The 20,299-nt window shown below is 58.2% G+C and overlaps 1 protein-coding gene across 2 annotated transcripts in view; it reads left to right on the top strand.

The window, feature by feature from the left end:
* The window catches only part of CDH4 (cadherin 4), a 559,330-nt gene extending 539,697 nt beyond the window's left edge, over positions 1-19,633 (top strand). For both annotated transcript variants that reach the window (XM_060120472.1, XM_060120473.1), the window contains 8 exons: positions 5,450-5,635; positions 11,806-12,059; positions 12,615-12,757; positions 14,619-14,852; positions 16,026-16,259; positions 16,482-16,621; positions 17,139-17,303; positions 19,020-19,633. In XM_060120472.1, the coding sequence (XP_059976455.1) occupies positions 5,450-5,635; positions 11,806-12,059; positions 12,615-12,757; positions 14,619-14,852; positions 16,026-16,259; positions 16,482-16,621; positions 17,139-17,303; positions 19,020-19,226 (1,563 nt within the window). In that variant the 3' untranslated portion in view covers positions 19,227-19,633. The remainder of the gene's footprint in view (positions 1-5,449; positions 5,636-11,805; positions 12,060-12,614; positions 12,758-14,618; positions 14,853-16,025; positions 16,260-16,481; positions 16,622-17,138; positions 17,304-19,019) is intronic.
* The last annotated feature ends 666 nt before the right edge of the window (positions 19,634-20,299 follow it).

The raw sequence follows: 20,299 nt of genomic DNA, 5'->3' as shown, positions 1-20,299 counted from the left end.
GGGGGATAATTCAGGAGGTTGGGATTAACGTATACACACTACTATATATAAAATAGATAAAGAACAAGGACCTACCGTATAACACAGGGAACTCGACTCAACATTTTTTAATAACCTGTATGGGGAAAGAATCTGAAAAAGAATAGACATAAATATGTGTAAAACTAAGTCACTGTGCTCTACACCTGAAACTAACACACATTGTAAATCAACTGTATTGCAATTAAAGCAAACAAAAAGAAGAGCTGCGCACATCGACCCTGTCGGTGCCATGCTGTGTGTGCCTGCTTCTCCCTGTAGGTGTGCCCACAGAATTCTTTCTGAGCTGCTTGGGAATCAGTAGTATGCATGATGCCCTCACATCTAAAGGCTTCTGAGTGTATTTCCTAAAAAGAGGGTTTTCTCCGTCAGGAACCTGAGGCCCAGAGGGGTAATTCCGGGCTACCCGAGGTCACACAGTGAGACAGAGGCCAACCCACATCTCCTGCTTCCTCGGGCCCACCTTCGCACCACACCTCTGTCCTTCAAGACCCCAAGTGTGTCTCCTGTCCCCTTCTGAGATGGAGCAGCCCTGCCTTCCCGGGTTTCTGCAGCTCCAGAGAGGGGCCCCGAGGCTGCCCTCACACCTGAGCTCCCGCAGGGCAGGTCTGCGGGGGACCACTTGCGCCCACTGTCCCGAGCCCTGATCTGGCTTTGACGAGCCCTGGTCAGCCCTGACCTGACCCTTGTGTGGCTCCTCCAGCTTCTAGCCTGAACCTCGTCTGCCCTTCTGCACGCCAGCCGCCCTGCAAACACCCGCTGATGCCCTAGAAAGGCCGGGTCCTAGATGGCCTGTGAGGAAGTGATGGGGCAGAGAAAAGGAGGGGGCGGTGCACCTTCCTGACCTGTTGGCGCTGGGGTGTCCACACGAGGGGAGGGGAGATGATCAACAAGATACCCCCGGATCCGCACACACGCCTGAAAAAGGGGCAGCCCTGGAATTACAGTGAGACCCAGGAGGGAGTTTGCATGTGACCCAGGGATGTGCCTTGGGGCACATCCCAGGGGGAAGTTCCTCCTGCCTGCATGCCTGGATGAAGGAAAGGTGGGCACAGCCTGGTTCCCGGGACTGTTCCTCAGGAGGATGCTCCCAGGCTTTCGGAACGGCTGCCTCTTCCCAGAGTCGCCCCTGCCCCTCCTCCACCCCAGTCGGCCTCAGCCAGGCCCGGGCCCTGGAGGCCAGGAGAGCACATCGAGGCCCAGCCTGCTTACTGTCAGGGCTGTGGGGCAGCGGCGTGGATGTGTGTGGATTGGCATGGCTGGGGTTGCCAATGTCCCAGGGTCACACGTTATGACATGTCCCCCTCGGGACGGGTGGAAGGCAGGGCCCCAGGACACCGTCTGCTGGGCTCAGTGGTGGTGGGCGGGCGAAGGCCCAGGCCTGGCCGCACCCCCTGCACAGCCTGGCTAATTTTATCGAGCTTCATCAAGAACAATCAGCAGAAGCTGAAGAGATGGGGGTTGGGGATTCGCACGATCCAATTCCTAGTCTTAAATGTTAATTAGAAGTCATTTTCCCTTCGCCTGCTCCGAGCCTGCGCCCGCTTGCTGCCCCTGCAAGGCTGTCCGTCAGCACCCCTGCAGGGCGGGGCGGGCCCCCTGGGGTAGGGCCGAGGCCCCCAGGACACACAGCCGCAGGCCCGACCCAAGGGCCGCCCTCCGCCTCATCCTCAGGTCCCGGAGCAAAGCCCAGAGCCCCAGCCACACACAGGCCCACAGGAGGGTCTCCTGGAGTCGGGAAGCCCCTTCTGCACCCCCCAACCCCCGGGTCCCTCCTAGCTTTGTGCCCTTAGGCTGACAGTTGGACCTCTCTGAGCATCAGAACGTTTTCCCCTCTTGACGCGTAAGTGTTACACGGCTCAAGGTGAAGCTGGGAGCATCCGCTCATCTACAGGGAGGTTTGTTCTCTGCCCTAAAAACGCCGCGGGTCGTACCTGACCCCCGTCGCAGGGGCTCGGACTGGGCGGCGGAGCAGACAGGGTCCCGGCTCTGCCTTCAGCGGGTGAGGGGTTCACGGTGGAGGCACCAAAACATTCATTCCAAGTCCAGTTTCCTCATCTGTTAAGAAAGGGAGGATGGGAGTCCTTAAGGTACATCGCGCTGCAGTTCAAGACTGTACGTGATAGGACATGTTTGTCTTTACTGTATATTTGACTGGATGACCTATTCCCCATTCCAAGGCAAGCATGAATAAAATTAAGCTAAATATTAAGAAAAGGGGGGGGTGAGATCATGGTGGGTCCCCCCCCCAGGGTCCTCTGAAGACAGAGGAGAGGACAATAAGCACCCAGTAGCCCTTCCTCCTGGGAAGGGGGTGATCAAGCCCGTCTGTGAACCAAAAAGCTGGGGAGGTGCTTCAGGGTCCTCTCCCTGAGCTGGCGTCCCAAGGGCCACGTCCCGGGCATCACTCACCTGTTCTCACAGCAGCACCGCAAGGAGGGAACAAGGCTCCAGAGTCACCACCCGGGCCCCGGGCCCCAGGCTTCTCCCTGTGGGTGGAGGAGGATGGACGTCAGCCGCCAGGTCCCCCGTTATGAGCCACTGGTCCCACCCGTCAGATTCTGATTCCAAACTCAGAAGCCGACAGAAATCGTCACCGTTTTACTGGAGAGGAAACTAAATTTCAAAAGTTAAAATCGCCGGAATGTTCTGCCACTACCACATCCGGCTCCCCTGCACCAGTGCCTCGGGCGCGCATCCCTCGGCTGCAGCCCCCGGGGCCTGGCGCTGCGGAAGAATGAAAAGAAGAGAGAATCGGAAGTGCCGTGGGCTGTGAGGGAGAAAAGGAGGGGAGGCTTAGACATCCTGACTGCAAATGATGAAGAAACTAAAAACAAAACACAAAACAAAACAAAAATTAAAACCATCGGAATGTCAGAGGAGAATGCACATTTTCCAACAGAAGCCAACGCAGCCCCTGGGGCTCCAAGGTGGGCGGGGCCTTGACCGCATGCTGGCTGGACAGGGCTTCCAGGGCGATCCCTGGCTCAGGAGAGGACTGGGTGGGGGGCACCCTCCTCGCATAACACCCTCGGCCATACCAGGGTCCAGGGCCCAGAGAGAAGGCAGCTGGGGGAGGGTCAGGTCCTCAGGTCCGAGCCGTGCTAGGACCAGCGATAGTTCGAATACTGGTGCCAGAAACAAAAGCATCATCTCAGGGAGTTTGGTATCCCCCATGGAGCAGGTGCCCTGATGGTCCCCGGGTCTGTGGGGACAGGCTCTGCCATCCTCGGTCCTCTCGGCCTGGCTGAGGGGTCTTCCCTAAATCCTGGCTGGGCTTCACTGTTCCCACCCAAATCCTCCACTCTAAGGTGACCCTCCCCTGGGGGGCCACACGGATTTCTGTGGAGGAGCTGGGATTGTGCTGGAAGGCCCAGGCACGGATAGGAAATCCACCCTGCCTCTTGAGATGGGGGTGCACGTGAATTCTGGATTACAGCTATGCAAGAAATTCTGTTCCAACACTCTTCAAATTCTTCCTTTCCCAAATATCCGCCTTTACATCCCACAGGGTGTGGGAGAGGCTTTCCCTGTGCCTGAAAACCCCCAAAAATTAAATTTAAAACTCATTATGGCTAGGGGAAGGTTAATAAGAAAATCCTAAGCCAGACTTACCAGCTTAAGGCACTTCTTTGTGAACCTTTATTAAACTTGCATGAATTAAAATAGACTTTTCAAATAAACTTCACCCAGAAGTCTGGAAGGAACTGGTGTCCAGGACACGCAGCTCTCCCCATGCCGTGAAACCACAGGCCCGTATTCTCGGGGGACCAGAGCAGAGTGGGTGGAGGCGCCCAACAGGGCCCCCATGGGGTGCACTGAAACTGGGCTGTGGCGGGGGGGCCTGTCAGGTGACGGCACCAGAACCCACCCTGATTATTTAAGACAGTAGCTGCCAAAGCACGTGAGTGGCCACAAACTCCAAGAGCCGGGTGCATCAGGTCGGGGGGCTCCGCCGGGAGTACCCCCCCCTTCCGCTGCCACGGGGCACAGAGACCTCAGCTCCCGTCTCCATCGCTGGACACGGTGCTACCACCCACCTTCTGCCACTGCAGGCGCCAAAGCACAAGGTCTCTGCCTCTCTTCTGAATCAAAGTCATGAAGGTGTGTCCCACTGGCAGGTCCTAGATCACCTGACCAGGTCGTGGCAGTAGAGGAGGGCGAGAAAGCACGTTTCTGGAAAATAAAGAAGGGAATTCAGAAGTGCTGGAGAGCCAGACAGCCTACTGATGTCCACTACACTGACCTTGGCAACTGAAACAAGAAGAGAACCATCTCATCTCACAGAAGCTGCACTGTCTTCAGGCATGGCTGGATCCAGGCTCCGGCAGTCACTCAGCGGTTTCCCTGAGCTGTGCTTTCTCTGGGCTGTGCCAAGGTCTCTTAACCTCTCTTGCTTCTGTTTCTTCATCTGCAAAATGGGGATAAGAATGGGGTTCTCCTGAGGAACCAGCAGAATAATGCAAGGGCAGTACCTGGCACAGAGTGGGCACTCGGTAACCATCGTTAGGGCTGCATTGCTGTGAACACAACTGGAAATCCCCAGATATTTGTTCAAACTTTGTCTCCAGGTTTTGTGGCTCAGAAGCACACTGCACTGTGACAGAATGGCCACTCGATTTGCATGGCCCAGTGCCAAATAAGAACGCAGGGCCCTCACTCACAAATGATGAAGAATTTCAAGACTGTGACAGCACAGCAGTAAACCGAGCTCGGGGCTCCTCTGAGCTGGGCCACAGCTGCACAGCAGTGACTCTCGCCTGATGAGAGGTGCTCAGATTTCCATCACCACCTCGACACCAGCACCAACACGCCCCGCTAGGCACACAGTCTTTGCCTGCCCGTAACTACTGCGGCCACGTGAACCCCACTCACCCATGGGCGTGGCTTGCAGCCCTCGCTGCTGCGGCAGGGAAGAGAGGGTTGAGGCTCTGTGTGTGGTCATCTGCACATCTGCAGCTGCTGACCCCAGGCCCCAAGCCCGTGTCAGGGACCACCGGGATGGCAGCAGCCAGAGGTGGTCCAGCTCGGGAAGCCCTCTGCAGCTGCGTCCCCACTCCTGTTCGTTTCCCGTTTTGTAAGCACGTTTTTATAGTCTCTCGCAAGCCCCAGGTGTTTGCACTGGTCCCCTGCTGCCTATGGGAAGGGCTTGAAGGGGATTTAGGAGGGAGGCCTGGCGTGCGTGGAGGTGGATACGTGCAGATGAGCCTCGGGCCTTGCTGGGCCTCAGCTGGAGGAAGCAGAGCCCTCTCTAGACGCCACCTCGTCGGCACGGACATGGGATGGGCCAACCTGTGGGAGTCACCGTGTCCGGGAGCAGCTGGAAGCAGAGACCCCCCAGGGTCAGCAGAGAACCCCTCCGGCCTCTCCTGGCTTCCGCACGGGTTCCTAATGTTGTCTTTTCTTACAGTACGCAGGGGAAGTCCCCGAAAACCGGGTGGACACGGTGGTCGCAAACCTCACTGTAATGGACCGAGATCAGCCCCACTCCCCGAACTGGAACGCTGTCTACCGCATCATCAGCGGGGACCCCTCGGGCCACTTCAGTGTCCGCACAGACCCCGTCACCAATGAGGGCATGGTCACCGTGGTGAAGGTGGGTGCTCACCTTGCCTCCTGCTGGGCTCCCTGAGCTCCGCCCCCGCCACGTGCCCCGAGGCAGACGTAACAGGAATAACGTTCGGGTTCAGTGAGTGCTACCCCGGTGTCCAAGGGCAAAGGACTGCACCCGACCTGCCAGGGGCAGAGGCAGCCTCAGCAGGACCGGTCACGTGACCCCAGGGACTCTGCAGGCCTGACCTGCCACCCCCCCCCCAAAAGATAACTCTCCCATCTTCTTGCTCACACCTGGCGCTCGGCTTCTGAAGCTCACAAGCCAAGAATCGGCCTCTTCTGCTTCCCGGCCGGGCAGCGACAAGGCTTGCCCGAGGCAGTGAGTGAGCTGTGCCCCAGGTGCCCGGAGGAGGGTCAGGGGGGTAGAAACACCAGTAGCAGGCCAGCTCGGGGGTCGCGGTAGCCTCTGGCCCCTCCTCCCCACCAGCCCCAGCAGCTCCCAGAGCGAGGCTCTGAGCAAAAGCACTTCACCCTGAGCCTCCGCGACAGGTCCCCCACGTGCTGGGAAGAGTTTACTATAAAGTAAGTAACAGTGCTGGGTGGGCGTGGGAAGGGGACGGAGACGTGGCTCCCGAAGGTGCAGTGCCTGCCCGACGGGAAGGCCTGGAGGTGGCAGAAGGGATCGGGGTTCTGGGCCGACACTCTCGTCGGCCACTGGTGCGTCCCCAGCCCTGCCCCACGAGCCTGCACCCACGCTGGGCTGCTCCCCTCAGGGTGCAGACCCGGCCCCTGGGCTTTGAGGGAGGCAGCTGAGCGGAGGCCCAGTGAGGCTGTCCGGCTCTGATTGAAACTGTTGGAGCAAATTACCCATTGACTTCTCTGTTACCAATATGTTTTATTTTGCCCTCCGAGGGACTTCCGCTGGCCATGATAATCTTTCTGGAAGGTGTCCTCACTCAGACTGGTGACACAATTTTTAATGCATGACATGTAGCATTATTCCCTGTCCTCCAGGGACACAAACGGATAAATGTGGGAGAAGGACCATTTCCTTTAGTGACTTCGTCAGAGGCACAACCACCGTGATTTTATGAAGCAGTATATTTAAGTGGAGTCGCCCCCATTCCCCGCCAACGCTCGGGGGCCCTGGAGGAGGGGCTGGAGGCCTGGCAGCTGCTTAGTTCTTGGCAGCGGGGGGGACCCCAGCCATGAAGAGGCAAGCCCCAGGGAGGGATGTGGCTTCTCACCGGGGTTCCAGGGGGTCTGCAGGGAATACCCCTTCCTTCAGCAGATGAGGAGACCATGGCTGCAGAGGACGGGGGCTCCCGCAAGGTCAGCCAGGGGGACAGTGGGGAGGACGACAAGAGTGTCGGCCCAGAACCCCAATCTCTGCTGCCACTTCCAGGCCTTCCTGTCGGGCAGGCACTGCACCTTCGGGAGCCACGTCTCCGTCGCCTTCCCACACCCACCCAGCACTGTTACTTAACTGTATAGTAAACTCTTCTCGTGCTCAATACCTTACTTAGAAGCAGGAGCTGAGAAGGCATGGGTTTGATGCACCAGGTGTATGACGGTAAATACTCACAAAAATCAAGGCCACGCTGCAGTGGGAGTCCAGCGATGGGGCGGGGCTGGGCCAGGGGAGCGGAGGCACCTCCCGGCTGGGCGGGCAGCAGGCAGGGCCCCACGGCGGTGGGCCCCGTCACCAGCACCCCCAGGGCTCGCAGGACAACTGGTCCCACGAGGCGATCAGTTCCCCCCTGAGCAGAAATGTGTCGCACTACTTATCACAGACGTTTCCAAGCACGCCTAGAAGATGGGGGTGAGCCCTCACCGGCCACTTCAGTTTCACACTTACTAGCGTGCTGCCGTGTCACTCCATCCGTGTTTTGCTGCAGTAGCTACAACCGTTACGGTACCTGAGACAGCCAGCCACGCCTCCGTGATCTCCAATATGAGTCTACTTTTTTTTTTTTTTTTGCGGTACGCGGGCCTCTCACTGTCGTGGCCTCTCCCGTTGCGGAGCACAGGCTCCGGACGCGCAGGCTCAGCGGCCACGGCTCACGGGCCCAGCCGCTCCGCGGCATGTGGGATCTTCCCGGACCGGGGCACGAACCCGTGTCCCCTCCATCGGCAGGCGGACTCTCAACCACTGCACCACCAGGGAAGCCCTGAGTCTACATTTAATTGCCCTTAATTTTCCAAAAGTGTCTCTGTGGTATGGTTTTTCAAAATCTGGATCCAAACAGGGTCCCCACGTTGCATTCGGTTGTGCCATCTCTTGAATCTCTCATAATCTAGAACATTCCCCCCACCTCTGACCTGTCAGAAACGCAGGGTCCGCGGTGCTGAATCTGTCCGATCGCTTCCTCTGGATGTATCTGGTCCCTCGCTCTCCGCTCTTCCTGTAACCAGGGCTGCAGACCTGAAGGGCCCTTCCGTGGTGAGAAGCCTGGTTGTCCCACGCACAGCCGTCTGAGCCTGACTGGCGGGCTCCGGCGCTGACAGGCGCTCCCATCCCCGTGCTGGTTCCTCCCCATTACGGCCGGCAGGCAGTCTGCAGGAACACAGCTCTCCACCAGCCCCCACGTGTTGGTTTCATCACCTGTTGATGGTCATTGCCAAGTTAATTTCTTCATTAGGCGGTATAAAGTGGTGCTTTACAATCCTGTCATTCCTTGTACAGTCCTCGGCTAGAATGCTTTTGTATGAAAGAGCCCTGCGATGCTGCTGAAATGCAGGCCTGCAGCTGTCAGAACAACACCCACCCAAAGATGCCCACCCAGGTCCCAATCTCCCAGATCTGTGCATATGTGGCAAAGGGGACTTTGCAGATGTGATTAAGTTAAGGATCTTGAGATGGGAGGTTACCCTGGATAGTCCTGGGGGCCCCCAAGTAATCGCGGGGTCCTTTAAGAGTAACACAGGAGGACCAGAGTCAGAGGAGACCTGAGGACGCAGCAGAGGTCTGAGACAGACAGACTGGAAGATGCCGAGTTGCCACTTTGAAGACGGAGGGAGGGGCCGAGAGCACAGGCGCCTCTCAGACGGAGCCAGAAAAGGCATCCAGGAGCCTTCAGAAGCAACCAGCCCTGCCCACACCCCGACCTTAGCCCAGCAGCACAGACTTCTGACTTCTGGCCCCCAGAACTGTAAGATAACAAATCTGTGGTGTTTTAAGCCACTAAATAGGAACATGAAATTAATGCAGTTCAACAGAAAAGGCGAGAATGAGGCTTCATTCTCCACCTTTACTTCCGATTCTCAGAGCAGAACTGGTGAGCCAGCAACAGGCAGTGTCACCACCTGCATCCAGGCGGCTGCCGTAACAATGTGTAACACGACACACATTTACCCTCGCACTTTTCTGGAGGTCAGGAGCCCATAACGACCCTGTGACGGCATGTAGGGCCCACCTGGGTAATCCAGGACCACCTCCCAGCTCAAGACCCTTAACTTCATCGTGCCTGCAAAGTCCCCTTTTGCCAGGGAAAGTAACTATCCACAGATCCCAGAGATGAGGACCTGGGTAAATCCACAAGCAGCCAATGAAGTTGGGTTTTTCACTTTCTCGTCACGGTCAAGAGTGTGCAGATTTTTATACACTCAGTGTGTTCTGGTCAGCTGCGGTCATTACTGGTCTTGACCTCTGGCTAGGAGGTTCCTCCGGCAGCTGGTTCTGGGTGCTTCTGCTACATCCCTGTGTTGGGACCTGAGTGGACAGCCCAGGTTCGCCTTGCTGATTTCTTGCCTCACGTCTGGATGGGCCGTTCCTCTAGCAAGGAGTGGTACTTAGAAACCAACATCCAGACGCAAGAGGTGCTCACTGCTGCTGCTGCCATTGCCACTGGATGGTGTCAGGGCAGAGCGAAGAAGGAACATTTCAGCGCACGTGCTTCCTGTCCACCTCAAGTTACGTCACCATCACCGATTCACGTGATCGTTTCATCCCAATTGAACACTGGAGGGTTTTACTTACCTCTGTTGATTTTATACTTGATCTCATTTCTCTTACATGGAAAATCTTGGTTCCTAACAACAGCAAGATAATTGCTTATTTACTTTAACCTGCGATATACAATCACCACTCGGTATCCATGGGGGATTGGTTCCAGGACACACCCCCACAGGTAGATACCAAAATCCACAGATGCTCAAGTCCCTTGTACAAAATGGCATAGTATCGGGTTGGCCAGAAAAGTTCGTTCGGGTTTTTCCATGAGAACTTTTTGGCCAACCGAATATTTGCATATAACCTACACATGCTCTCCCGTGTACTTTAACTTATACCTAATACCATGTCAGTGCTGTGTAAATTGTGGCCTGTGTGAGGCAAATTCAGCTTTTAAATTTCTGGAATTTTTTTCAAATGTATTCAATCTGTGGTTGGTTAAATCCACAGATGTGGAGCCCATGGATATGGAGAGCCAACTGTACATAAAAAGCTTAAAAAATAACAAATCCAAAATCCCTACTGACAGCAAGAAGACCAAATGAATTTAAGATTTCTTTGCAATAACTGTTGTCCTTAGAATAAATCCCATGAAGGACTTACCATCTAAATGCTGTCCCAGTCACAAGAAATCATTATTTTCTTGGGAGTTATATTACCATTGATACATAGTTAGTTTAATTTAACTGTTTGTTTCTAATTTTCAGAGACTGCTTTATATATACAAGTTTACTTGTAATACCTAAAAGGTGAGAATGTAAGATTTTACGTGGCTCCAAAATCAAAGCTTTGTGGTAAAACGTACGCAGCAAACTCCCACCTCCAGACGTTCCCCGTTCCTTCCCTCGGCTCACGGGTGACTGTTTTTATGAGTTTTTTGGTTTATCCTTTCAGCATTTCTTTTTGCAAATATGAGCAGATACATATGCAAATTCATGTTCCTCTCCCCGATTTACACAAGAGGCAGCCTGCAATGGATGTGCCTTTTCTGCTCACCAGTCGATCCTGGAGATCCCTCCGTTCCCACGTGTATCTTCCTGGTTCTTTCTTACAGCTGCAGATGTCCCCACTGTGCGGATGCAGCTCATCCACCCAGCCAGTACTGTGGGTACCTGGGTTGACAGCAGTATATATCCTCTGTGAATGATACAGATGATACTTCAGTGAATATTCTTGGGCACGTGATACTTCGCATGTGTCTAAGCAGAATTATTCAAATGCATTTGCAGTGTGCTGTGTTGCTTCTTTTCTAGTGAGACTGTTGCAAGCTTTGCCAGGAATAATTACACACCTCGGGGCCCCAAGTGCTTCTGTGCAGCTTCCGTCCCCCCTCAAAATGTGAAGAATACCCCCAGAGACTGATCATACCCCGTAGACACTAGAACTATAGACAGTAGAACCATACTAGCATTTATCAGCCGGGGTCCTGACACCCCCAAAATGTGTGTTAACTGGAGAGAACGGTCACGCAAGGGCCACGCACAGAGGTGAGGGGGCTCCGTGAGACCTGGTGTGTTGGTGTCCTGGGGCTGCTGTAGCAACTTACCACAGACCAGGTGGGTTAGGACAACTGAAGGATGCTCTCTCACAGCTCTGGGGGCCAAACATCCAAAATCAAGGCATTGGCGGGGCCGTGCTCCCTCTGGAGGTTCTGGGAGGATCCCTCCTGCCCTGTCCAGCTTCTGGGGGTTGTTGGCCATCCCTGGCTCGGAGCTGCATCACCCCAGCCTGTGCCTCTGTCTTCGCCTGGCCCCTTTCTGGGTCTCCAGTCTCCCTCCCCTAACTCACAGGGCACCCAAGCTTGAATCGGGGGCCACCACAAGCCAGGGTGGCTCCTCTCGAGACCTTTCACTTCATCACATCCACAAAACCCTATTTGCCAGAGGTCACAGTCACAGGTTCCAGAGGGACGAACCCTTGGAGGCCACGCTTCCACCCACTACACCTGGTGAGGCGCCCTGGACAGACAAGAGCCGGGGCCTCGACCTGCTAGGCTGCAGGGAGCAGGGTGGGGCCCCGGCACTCCTAATGCTTGATGAGTACCGGAGCCGCTGGCAGGGAGGTGTGCCTGGCGGGAGCCGTAGCCCCCAAGGAGCCCAGCTACTATCAACCCATGACGTGGGAAGCTGGCGTCCCTCAGGACTGACCTCCTGGGCCCAGAGCAGGGCGGGGGCAGACCAAGCAGCCCCCCGGGCGCCACCCTCCCTGCCAGCCTCGTGGGCACCTAACCCAGCTCCCCGTCTTGGCACCTCTCATTCCAGGCGGTCGACTATGAGCTGAACAGAGCGTTCATGCTGACCGTGATGGTGTCCAACCAGGCGCCCCTGGCCAGCGGGATCCAGATGTCCTTCCAGTCCACGGCGGGGGTGACCATCTCAGTCATGGACATCAATGAGGCCCCCTACTTCCCCTCGAACCACAAGCTGATCCGCCTGGAGGAGGGCGTGCCCACCGGCACCGTGCTAACCACGTTTTCGGCAGTGGACCCCGACCGGTTCATGCAGCAGGCCGTGAGGTGGGCCCACAGAGCACCCTCGGGCCCTGGGAAAGGGGAGCCCCGTCTTCCATAGAGAAGAGTCCTGAATGCCCAGTGAAACCTGCAACCCAGAAAGTCCCGGGTGGGTGCTTAGGGGCATCCCCGACTTGTGGTGTCCCCAGGCAGGGAAGCCCAGTCTGGGGACAGCTGGCATCACCGGCCACCAGGCTGCCCTGACATGAGATGGTGGGAAAAGCTTGAAGGACACTCAGCCGCATCTAGAGTCAGGCTGGGTCCTGACCCCACTTGACACTCCTGCGCTTACGATTTTGTGAGTCACCGGCCCCCTCTGCCTGTCCGTCTCCCCACCTGTAAAGGGGGCAATGGGAGAATCTGCCTCCCAGGGTCCTCGTGAGGTTAAGTGGCCTGTCGTCCTTGGAGACTTCCAGCCGCCGTTGTCACCGTCCCGCGTGGGAGGACCCTGTGCAGGGCTGCAGGGAAGGGCCCCCCCAACCCCGTGCAAGCTCAGCAGGAGGGCGGCCAGGGGGGGCTCCCCCAGCCCCTCGCCTCACCCCTCCCCTCCCTCCCCCGCAGATACTCAAAGCTGTCGGACCCAGCGAACTGGCTGCACATTAATGCCACCAACGGCCAGATCAGCACGGCAGCCATCCTCGACCGCGAGTCTCTCTACATCAAAAACAACGTCTATGAGGCCACCTTCCTGGCAGCAGACAACGGTGCGCCCAGGGGCAGGGAGACACAGGGGGGCCTGCCCTCGCCCATTCGAAGCCCTGGGCTTGGTGGTTCACTGACACAGGCCCTGGGCTTGGTGGTTCACTGACGCAGGCGCCCAGGTTATTTGCTCTCGCGTGGGCGCCAGGGGAGCTGGGCACTGTTAACCACCACTGTTACGACTCCTTGGGCTCCTGCCATGTGCCAGGCACTATCCATCAGTGAGCAAAACAGACAAGAGCCTTCTCCTTTGCACGGGTGACATTCTAGAGGCCAGTGTGTCAGCTTGAACCAGGTTTGGCTGCATAATAATTATAGCAATCTTAACAAGGTGGAGGTTTACTTTCTCCCACATAAAAGAAGACTAGAAGCAGGCAGCCCAGGATCAGGTATGAGAAACCAAGCTCACTCTGGCCACTCCCGTGTCCTTGGCAAGCTGCAGCATGGCCCAGAACAGCTGCTGGTGCTCCAGCCATCATGACCACATTCTGGCAAACAGGAGGAGAGGGAAGGTCAAGGGCACATCCCAGCCCTTCTAAGGACTTCCACTCACAGCTCATGAAGGCCAGAACTCAGTCACGAAGCCACGTCTCACTGCAAGGGATGCTGAGGAATGTCGTCTTCTGGTTGGGCAGTGAGGAGCCCAGGTAAAGTTTGGGGCTTCAGTTCTTTTATTAAGGAACAAAGAGGAAACAGATATGAGGGACAACTGAGCAGCCTCTGCCCCAGGGAGACGAGTGTGAAACAAGTCAGCCAGATAATTTCAGGGAACAGGAGGTGCTGGGAAAGAACCAAATGGAGGATGGGAGAGTGACCGGGGGTCTCCTGCTGCACCGTTGGCTATGAGTGACCTGCTGTGGGTCCAGGACCTGCGGGATCAGAAGGACAAGCCGGGGGAAGGTGGGGCAGGGAGGGGAGTCCTGGAGTCAGGAAAGGCCCCACGCCAGGCCCGTGCCACGTGGGTTCTGGGATCAGCTGCATAAATAAAGCTTCAGGAGCTAGAGTAGCCGCTGCACAAAGGTTTGGTCAACAGCAGCTGAAAGCTGGGACCTGGTGACCATCCCGCAGCCTCCTGCCCACCTCCCTCACCCCACAGGATCCACAGAGGCCCAGCCCCTCAGCCAGCCACGATGAGTGCCAGGCCCCGGTCGGGGAAGGCTGCTCTGAGCAGCAGCTAGAGCACTGAGATTAGATTAGAACGTGATTTTAATGAATCGGTGGCCAGAGCAGCGGAAATCACGAGGAAGACACCGGAAACGGAGCACAAGTCCTGCTTGCATTAATAGAACCCATCTGTGCTTCTCCTGACTGAGCTGTGTCATCGGCCACCTATCACATCAGGCACCAAGCTGCGTCGCCTTAAACGTGCTTTGATGCATTTCCTGCGAGATCACAGAGACGCACTACGGGATGGATGCTTTACATGCTCTGCCTGCCTCAGCCAAGAAACGCAGTCGTTAATGACGGGGTCAGAGTTGCCATCAAAGGGCAGGGCCACGGTCAGAACACGGAGGACAGACAGGCCACCTCTGGCCGCTCGGCGCTGGTCCACCCCCACTGTGCGCCTGGGCCGAGGCAGGGGCTGGGCGTTGGCGGGGGGGTGGGGGAGGGGGTTTGGGGACGGGACAGGCACACGTGGGCAAGTGTGTGCAGTTCCTGTGTGTGTATGCAGCTGAGCGGCTGCGTGTGTCATACGGTAGAGTGTCAGTGTGCATGTGGGGCTGTGGTCAGCTGGGGTCTGTCCCGGGTGGGACTGGGGGTCTGTCCTGGGTGGGGCTGGGGGTCCGTCCTGGGTGGGGCTGGGGCGTGGTCTGTGGTCATGGAGCCCAGGAGTGACCCGTGTGATCACCCATGTCCGGCCCACAGGGATCCCTCCGGCCAGCGGCACCGGGACCCTCCAGATCTATCTCATCGACATCAACGACAACGCCCCCGAGCTGCTGCCCAAGGAGGCGCAGATCTGCGAGAAGCCCAGCCTGAGCACCGTCAACATCACGGCGGCCGACGCGGACGTCGACCCCAACGTCGGCCCCTATGTCTTCGAGCTGCCTTTCGTTCCAGCGAGCGTGCGCAAGAACTGGACCATCACCCGCCTCAATGGTGAGCCCGCCTCGGGCACCAGCCCACTGGCAGCCCTGCCACTGGGGAAATCGGGCTGAGTCTGGGGTGCAGGCCCCCAGGGGCCCGTCACCCCTTCACAGGAGGGTCGCGCAGCCCCTTCCTGTGGGGCGGGGGCCCCTGCCTGCTCTGGGGCTCGGCTGCCAAGGAGGCCCCCAGGGCAGGCCCCAATCTCATCATTTTAACAAGCTCAGCCTTGACCATCCCAGTGGCTATAACTGCAGACCACTTCCTATGCCAGTCACCAAATAATGGGACGGACCCTAACCAACATTTCCTGAGGGCACTTTCCTAGCCGTGGCCTTAGTAGAAAGGGCATCCAAGTTCTGAAGTTCTGATAGCATTTGCTTGTTCCCCGAGCCCTTACCAACACTGAATATTGTTTTAAAAAGCATCTTTCCAATTCTTTTAGCCAAAATCACTGTTTCCACTTGTATCTTTTGACTACCAGTGGACATTTTTTCATATATTTATTGGCCATTTTTTGCTTCTGTGAACCATCTGTTCAATGTCCTTGCCTATTTTTCTTTGAAAAATGGGGTTTTTTCTAATTGATTTGGTAGAACTTTATATATTAAGGAAGTAATTCATTCTTCGTGTTGTAACTGTTCTTTTTTTTTTTCTGGGCTCTGTTGGGTCTTCGTTGCTGCGCACAGGCTTTTCTCTAGTTGCGGCGAGCGGGGGCTGCTCTTTGTGGCGGTGCGTGGGCTTCTCATTGCGGTGGCTTCTCTCATTGTGGAGCACAGGCTCTAGGCCCGGGCTTCTGTAGTTGTGGCACGTGGGCTCAGCAGTTGCAGCACACAGGCTCTAGAGCGCAGGCTCAGTAGTTGTGGCGCACGGGCTTAGTTGCTCCACGGCATGTGGGATCTTCCCGCACCAGGGCTCAAACCCGTGTCCCCTGCATCGGCAGGCGGATTCTTAATCACTGCGCCACCAGGGAAGTCCAACTGCTCTATTCTTGAATTGCCAACGTCTCAACCTTATGGCATAATGCAGTTGTGTGTGTGTGCACATGTGCACACGTCTACGTGTATCTTAGCCAAACAGGCGTGTTAGATGTCACACTATCAGGCCGAGTCTCTGCCTTCGTTAGTCTCGCTCAGAAAGGAGGGCTGGCTGCTCAGTGAGCGGAGCCCGTCCCGTCACTCACACCAGGTGACTACGCCCAGCTCAGCCTGCGCATCCTGTACCTGGAGGCCGGGGTGTACGACGTCCCCATCGTCGTCACGGACTCGGGGAACCCGCCCCTGTCCAATACGTCCATCATCAAAGTCAAGGTGTGCCCGTGCGACGAGAACGGCGACTGCACCACCACGGGCGCGGTGGCAGCGGCCGGGCTGGGCACGGGCGCCCTCGTGGCCATCCTCATCTGCATCGTCATCCTGCTCAGTGAGTGCAGCTGGTCCCGGGGTGACGGGTGGAGGGGCCCAGGGCTGCCCACGGCCCCGTCTCCTGGCCCCACTCTGCCTGCCAGGAGCCTCCCAGCAGCCCAGCCCAACCGGGCGCCCGATAACGGACACAGGCACTCGCAGCCACACGTGCGCACCTTCCCTCGCACGCACGCCCTCGTGCAGACACGCACACCTGCTCACGGGTGCCCCCACCCCACAGCCATGGTCCTGCTGTTTGTCGTGTGGATGAGGCGGCGGGAGAAGGAGCGGCACACGAAGCAGCTGCTCATCGACCCCGAGGATGACGTACGCGACAACATCCTCAAGTACGACGAGGAAGGGGGCGGCGAGGAGGACCAGGTGAGGCCCGCGGCCGCGACAGCAGGGACGCGTGGGGACGCCCTCCGCAGCCACTGACCCCCGCCCAGTGCCACCTGCACCCCGGGCTCGGGGAGGGTGGGCCTGGGCGCTGCCCAGTTGGTCACTGGGGACTCAGGGCGAGCCCTAGCCCATTGAAGCCTAGTGACCACCCCCCGTGAAGTGGGCGTAACGGCAGCCTCAGGTCCAGCTGTTCCCAGGAACACATGAGGAATGTGGTGGCAGCTGAGCAGATGGGGAAGGGGGTTGACCCCAGGCGGAAGGCAGCAGCGGGCACAGAGCCCACATGTGCCTTGAGGACGGGCAGGATTCGGATGAAGAGGTGGGGTGAGCATTTCAGGAAGGACAGACCAGGTGAGGGGCTAGGATTGCGGGGGCGCCCGGGGGGCCCAGAGTAGGTCAGTGGATATGCTCAGAGCCCAGTCACAGAACACGATGAGGATGCCCCCCACGACTTCCCTGGTGTCTCTGCCTGTTATCCCCCCGGCCGGCCCCCCAGGACTACGACCTCAGCCAGCTGCAGCAGCCGGAGGCCATGGAGCACGTGCTGAGCAAGGCCCCCGGGGTGCGGCGGGTGGACGAGCGGCCAGTGGGCGCGGAGCCCCAGTACCCGGTCAGGCCTATGGTGCCCCACCCAGGAGACATCGGTGACTTCATCAGGGAGGTGGGTAGCCCAGCAGTGACGGGGGCGCAAACCTGGTAACACAGACAAGAAAAAGCCCCCTTCTCTGGGGCCCGGCGTGGGGCTGAGCAGGCAGGTCCAGGCCTGGGTTCACGCCGGCCCCGCTCCTGCCGGCGGGGAGCCCTGGGCCGGGCGCCTCGGTTTAGTATCCCCGCTGCAGAAGGACTGACCTGCCCCCGCCCCCGCCCCCGGTGAGGACAAACACACGGGGCTTAGCAAGACTGTTGGCACTTGAGGCCACAGTCCAGGGAGGACCAGGAAGGGGACCAGCAAGGGGCTCTGGCCCCAGACTCCTGTCTGCAGCGAGCGGGAGAGGCCTCCGCAGTGTCCACTCGACCCCGATGACCAGACGCACAGGCTGCCCCCTCCCCCCTCCACACACACACAGGGCACTGGGGATGGCCTGGGAGGTGGGCGTCACTTCAGAGCTGCCACCTGACCACGTGCCCGTGTCACCATCCTGACGCCTGGGCTCTGGAGGCCACGTAGCATCGAAGTCCCAGCCAACAGCGTCCCTTTGATCGTCCCCTTTGTAAGAAAAGCTGACCCACCTCTTGAAGCTGAGCCCAAGGTGCCCAACGGACACCTCCAAGGGTGTCAAGAGCGCGCCTCCCACCTCTGCTCCCATCCTCCTGTGCGGTAAAACCGAGGGACAGCATGAGCCAGGGTGCGTGGCTGCACCCCAGACGCTCTCCCCGCCAGCTGCTGCGGGCCGGGCAGCCAGTACCCCCGCGCCCACCGTGGATCCCACAGACGGGATGCCCTCCGTGCCCCATGTAGCCGGCGTGGGTCCCTGCGGATTTACCACCCGTCTCTAACACGGCTGTACTTTGAGGGGGGCTGACAACACTTCTTTCTCCACCTACGTCAGAACCGGACCTTAAAAGGATTTATTTAAACAGAATAGAACCCAGGGAGTGGTTCGGCAGAGACACAAAGATTTCTCAGAACGTTCCCCCAAACAGACCATGTCTCAGGCCGTACATGAAATGCCCAAAAGCCGGCTCAGCTTAGACGACTTCACCATCTACAGCGTAATAACATCTAAAACTCCAGAAACTACGGCCTCCCCAGTCGACAGTCAAAGGCCCACTTTTAAACAACTCAGAGGAAAGCAAGAATGGAAATGACCGACCATTCCGTACTGAATAATGGAAAAGGCGCTCCGCTCCCTAACCAGGGCAGGCTTAGGCAGCGACCAGCACGGGCCCCCGGGGGGAGGGAGCGGGGAACTGTGTCCACCCCTCCCACGGTCCCCGGGTGGGAGCTGCCCAGGGGCACCCTTGGCCAGTGGCCAGAGTGCTGGAGGTGGCCTGGCCAGGGGTCCCAGCATCGGGCACCGGGAAAGGGGCCGGGGCGCGGGCAGGGGCTCCAGCCACACCTGCTACATCCCCATCTGCTCCCATGCACAGTTACGGTAATAGCTTCAGGTGTCTGACACCCACGCGGGGTTCACCTCCCTGTGGCAACAACCAGGGACTCGTGGAGGCCGGCCTCTTGCACAGCTCATTCTACAAACACCACACCCCTACTCGGGTCTCTGAGGTGCCTTTCACTGACACGCAGGAGCATTTATTGAGCACCTACTGCATCCAAGGCCCCATCACTGCGCCTTCCCGACCTGCCTCCCCAGCTCCGCTCCTGGGCGCCCCTCCGCCCCCCGCCCTGCACCCTAACCCGTGTCTCCATGGCCCCCAGGGACTCCGCGCAGCCGACAACGACCCCACGGCGCCGCCCTATGACTCGCTGCTGGTCTTCGACTACGAGGGCAGCGGATCCACCGCGGGCTCCGTCAGCTCCCTGAACTCATCCAGCTCCGGGGACCAGGACTACGATTACCTGAACGACTGGGGGCCCAGGTTCAAGAAGCTGGCGGACATGTACGGAGGCGGCGAGGAGGACTAAGCCTCCCGCCTGAAACGAAACGAGAACAGCGCTCGGACAGACGGACGGACGCACGGACGGGAGGAGCAGGACCGGAGGAGACAGCGGCCTTCCCGACTCCCGCGGCCGCGCCACTCGGCGGTGTGTGAGGGGTCCCCGCCCGCCCCCCGCACTGAGCTGTGTGGCACGAACACTTGTCAGCCCGCGGCCGCCCCCAGCGCGGCAGCTGACTCAGCACTACGGAAAGCAGAGGCGCCGTCTGAACCTGAATGTCTCAGGACAGAAGCGGTTTAAAACAAAATGAAAGTGCCTTTTGGTACATGTGTCAGATTCCCTCACACTCAGGAGCGTCCCCCCAGCCAGTCCTGAGCGCCCCCAACCCCGGCCAGTCCCAGCTCTGAAGGCACGAATTAAGGAATGGGGGAGAATGTGTCCTTTTTTTCCGTCTTCTATCAAGAAAAAATGTGGGTGACGCACTTGACAAAATTGACAAAGAAAAACTATTTGGGGTCCAAACGCCATAAGCCTTCTGAGTCCTCACACTTTGCTTGCACAGTTGGGGTCTCCCGGGCCCCTTGGGGGTTCTCAAGGTTGGAGGCCCCACCTTCAGCTCCTGCAGCAGCGAGTCCGCCTGGGGCAGGCCAAGCCAGTGGACCAAAGGCCCGCTGTACCACTGGGCTTCCACAGAAGTGTCCGCCGCCCCTGACCCCCAGATGCTAGAAATAGCTGGGCAGCTGGGGTTCCCAGGGGCTGTCCCTGATGCTCCCCCATCTCTGCCCTTGGCCATCCCCAGGGCCCCCCAGTCAATCATGAGGCTTCCCCCAGGGCCAACTGTGACCCTGAATGCCACCCAGGTCCCCACTGCCTTTGGTCCAAGAGTACGGTGTCCCAGGAAACCACAACCAAAACCAGCCGGCATGCCACCAAACCCTGGCACGAGCCCTCCACCCCTCTAGATCAGACTCCCGAGGGACCCCGTCAGAGGCCCGGCGGACACTCACCAGTCCAAACCCCCGAAGGCTCTGGATGCCTCTGGCCACCGGCGGGGCGTGCGGACTGCAGGGAGAGCTGATTCTCACCGGGGTCCCAGGAGG

Source organism: Mesoplodon densirostris, chromosome 16 (assembly GCF_025265405.1).
Source record: "Mesoplodon densirostris isolate mMesDen1 chromosome 16, mMesDen1 primary haplotype, whole genome shotgun sequence".
In the NCBI taxonomy this organism is placed as follows: Eukaryota; Metazoa; Chordata; class Mammalia; order Artiodactyla; family Ziphiidae; genus Mesoplodon; species Mesoplodon densirostris.
The sequence above is the reverse complement of the archived record's forward strand: the minus strand, read 5'-3'. Positions and strand labels throughout refer to the sequence as shown.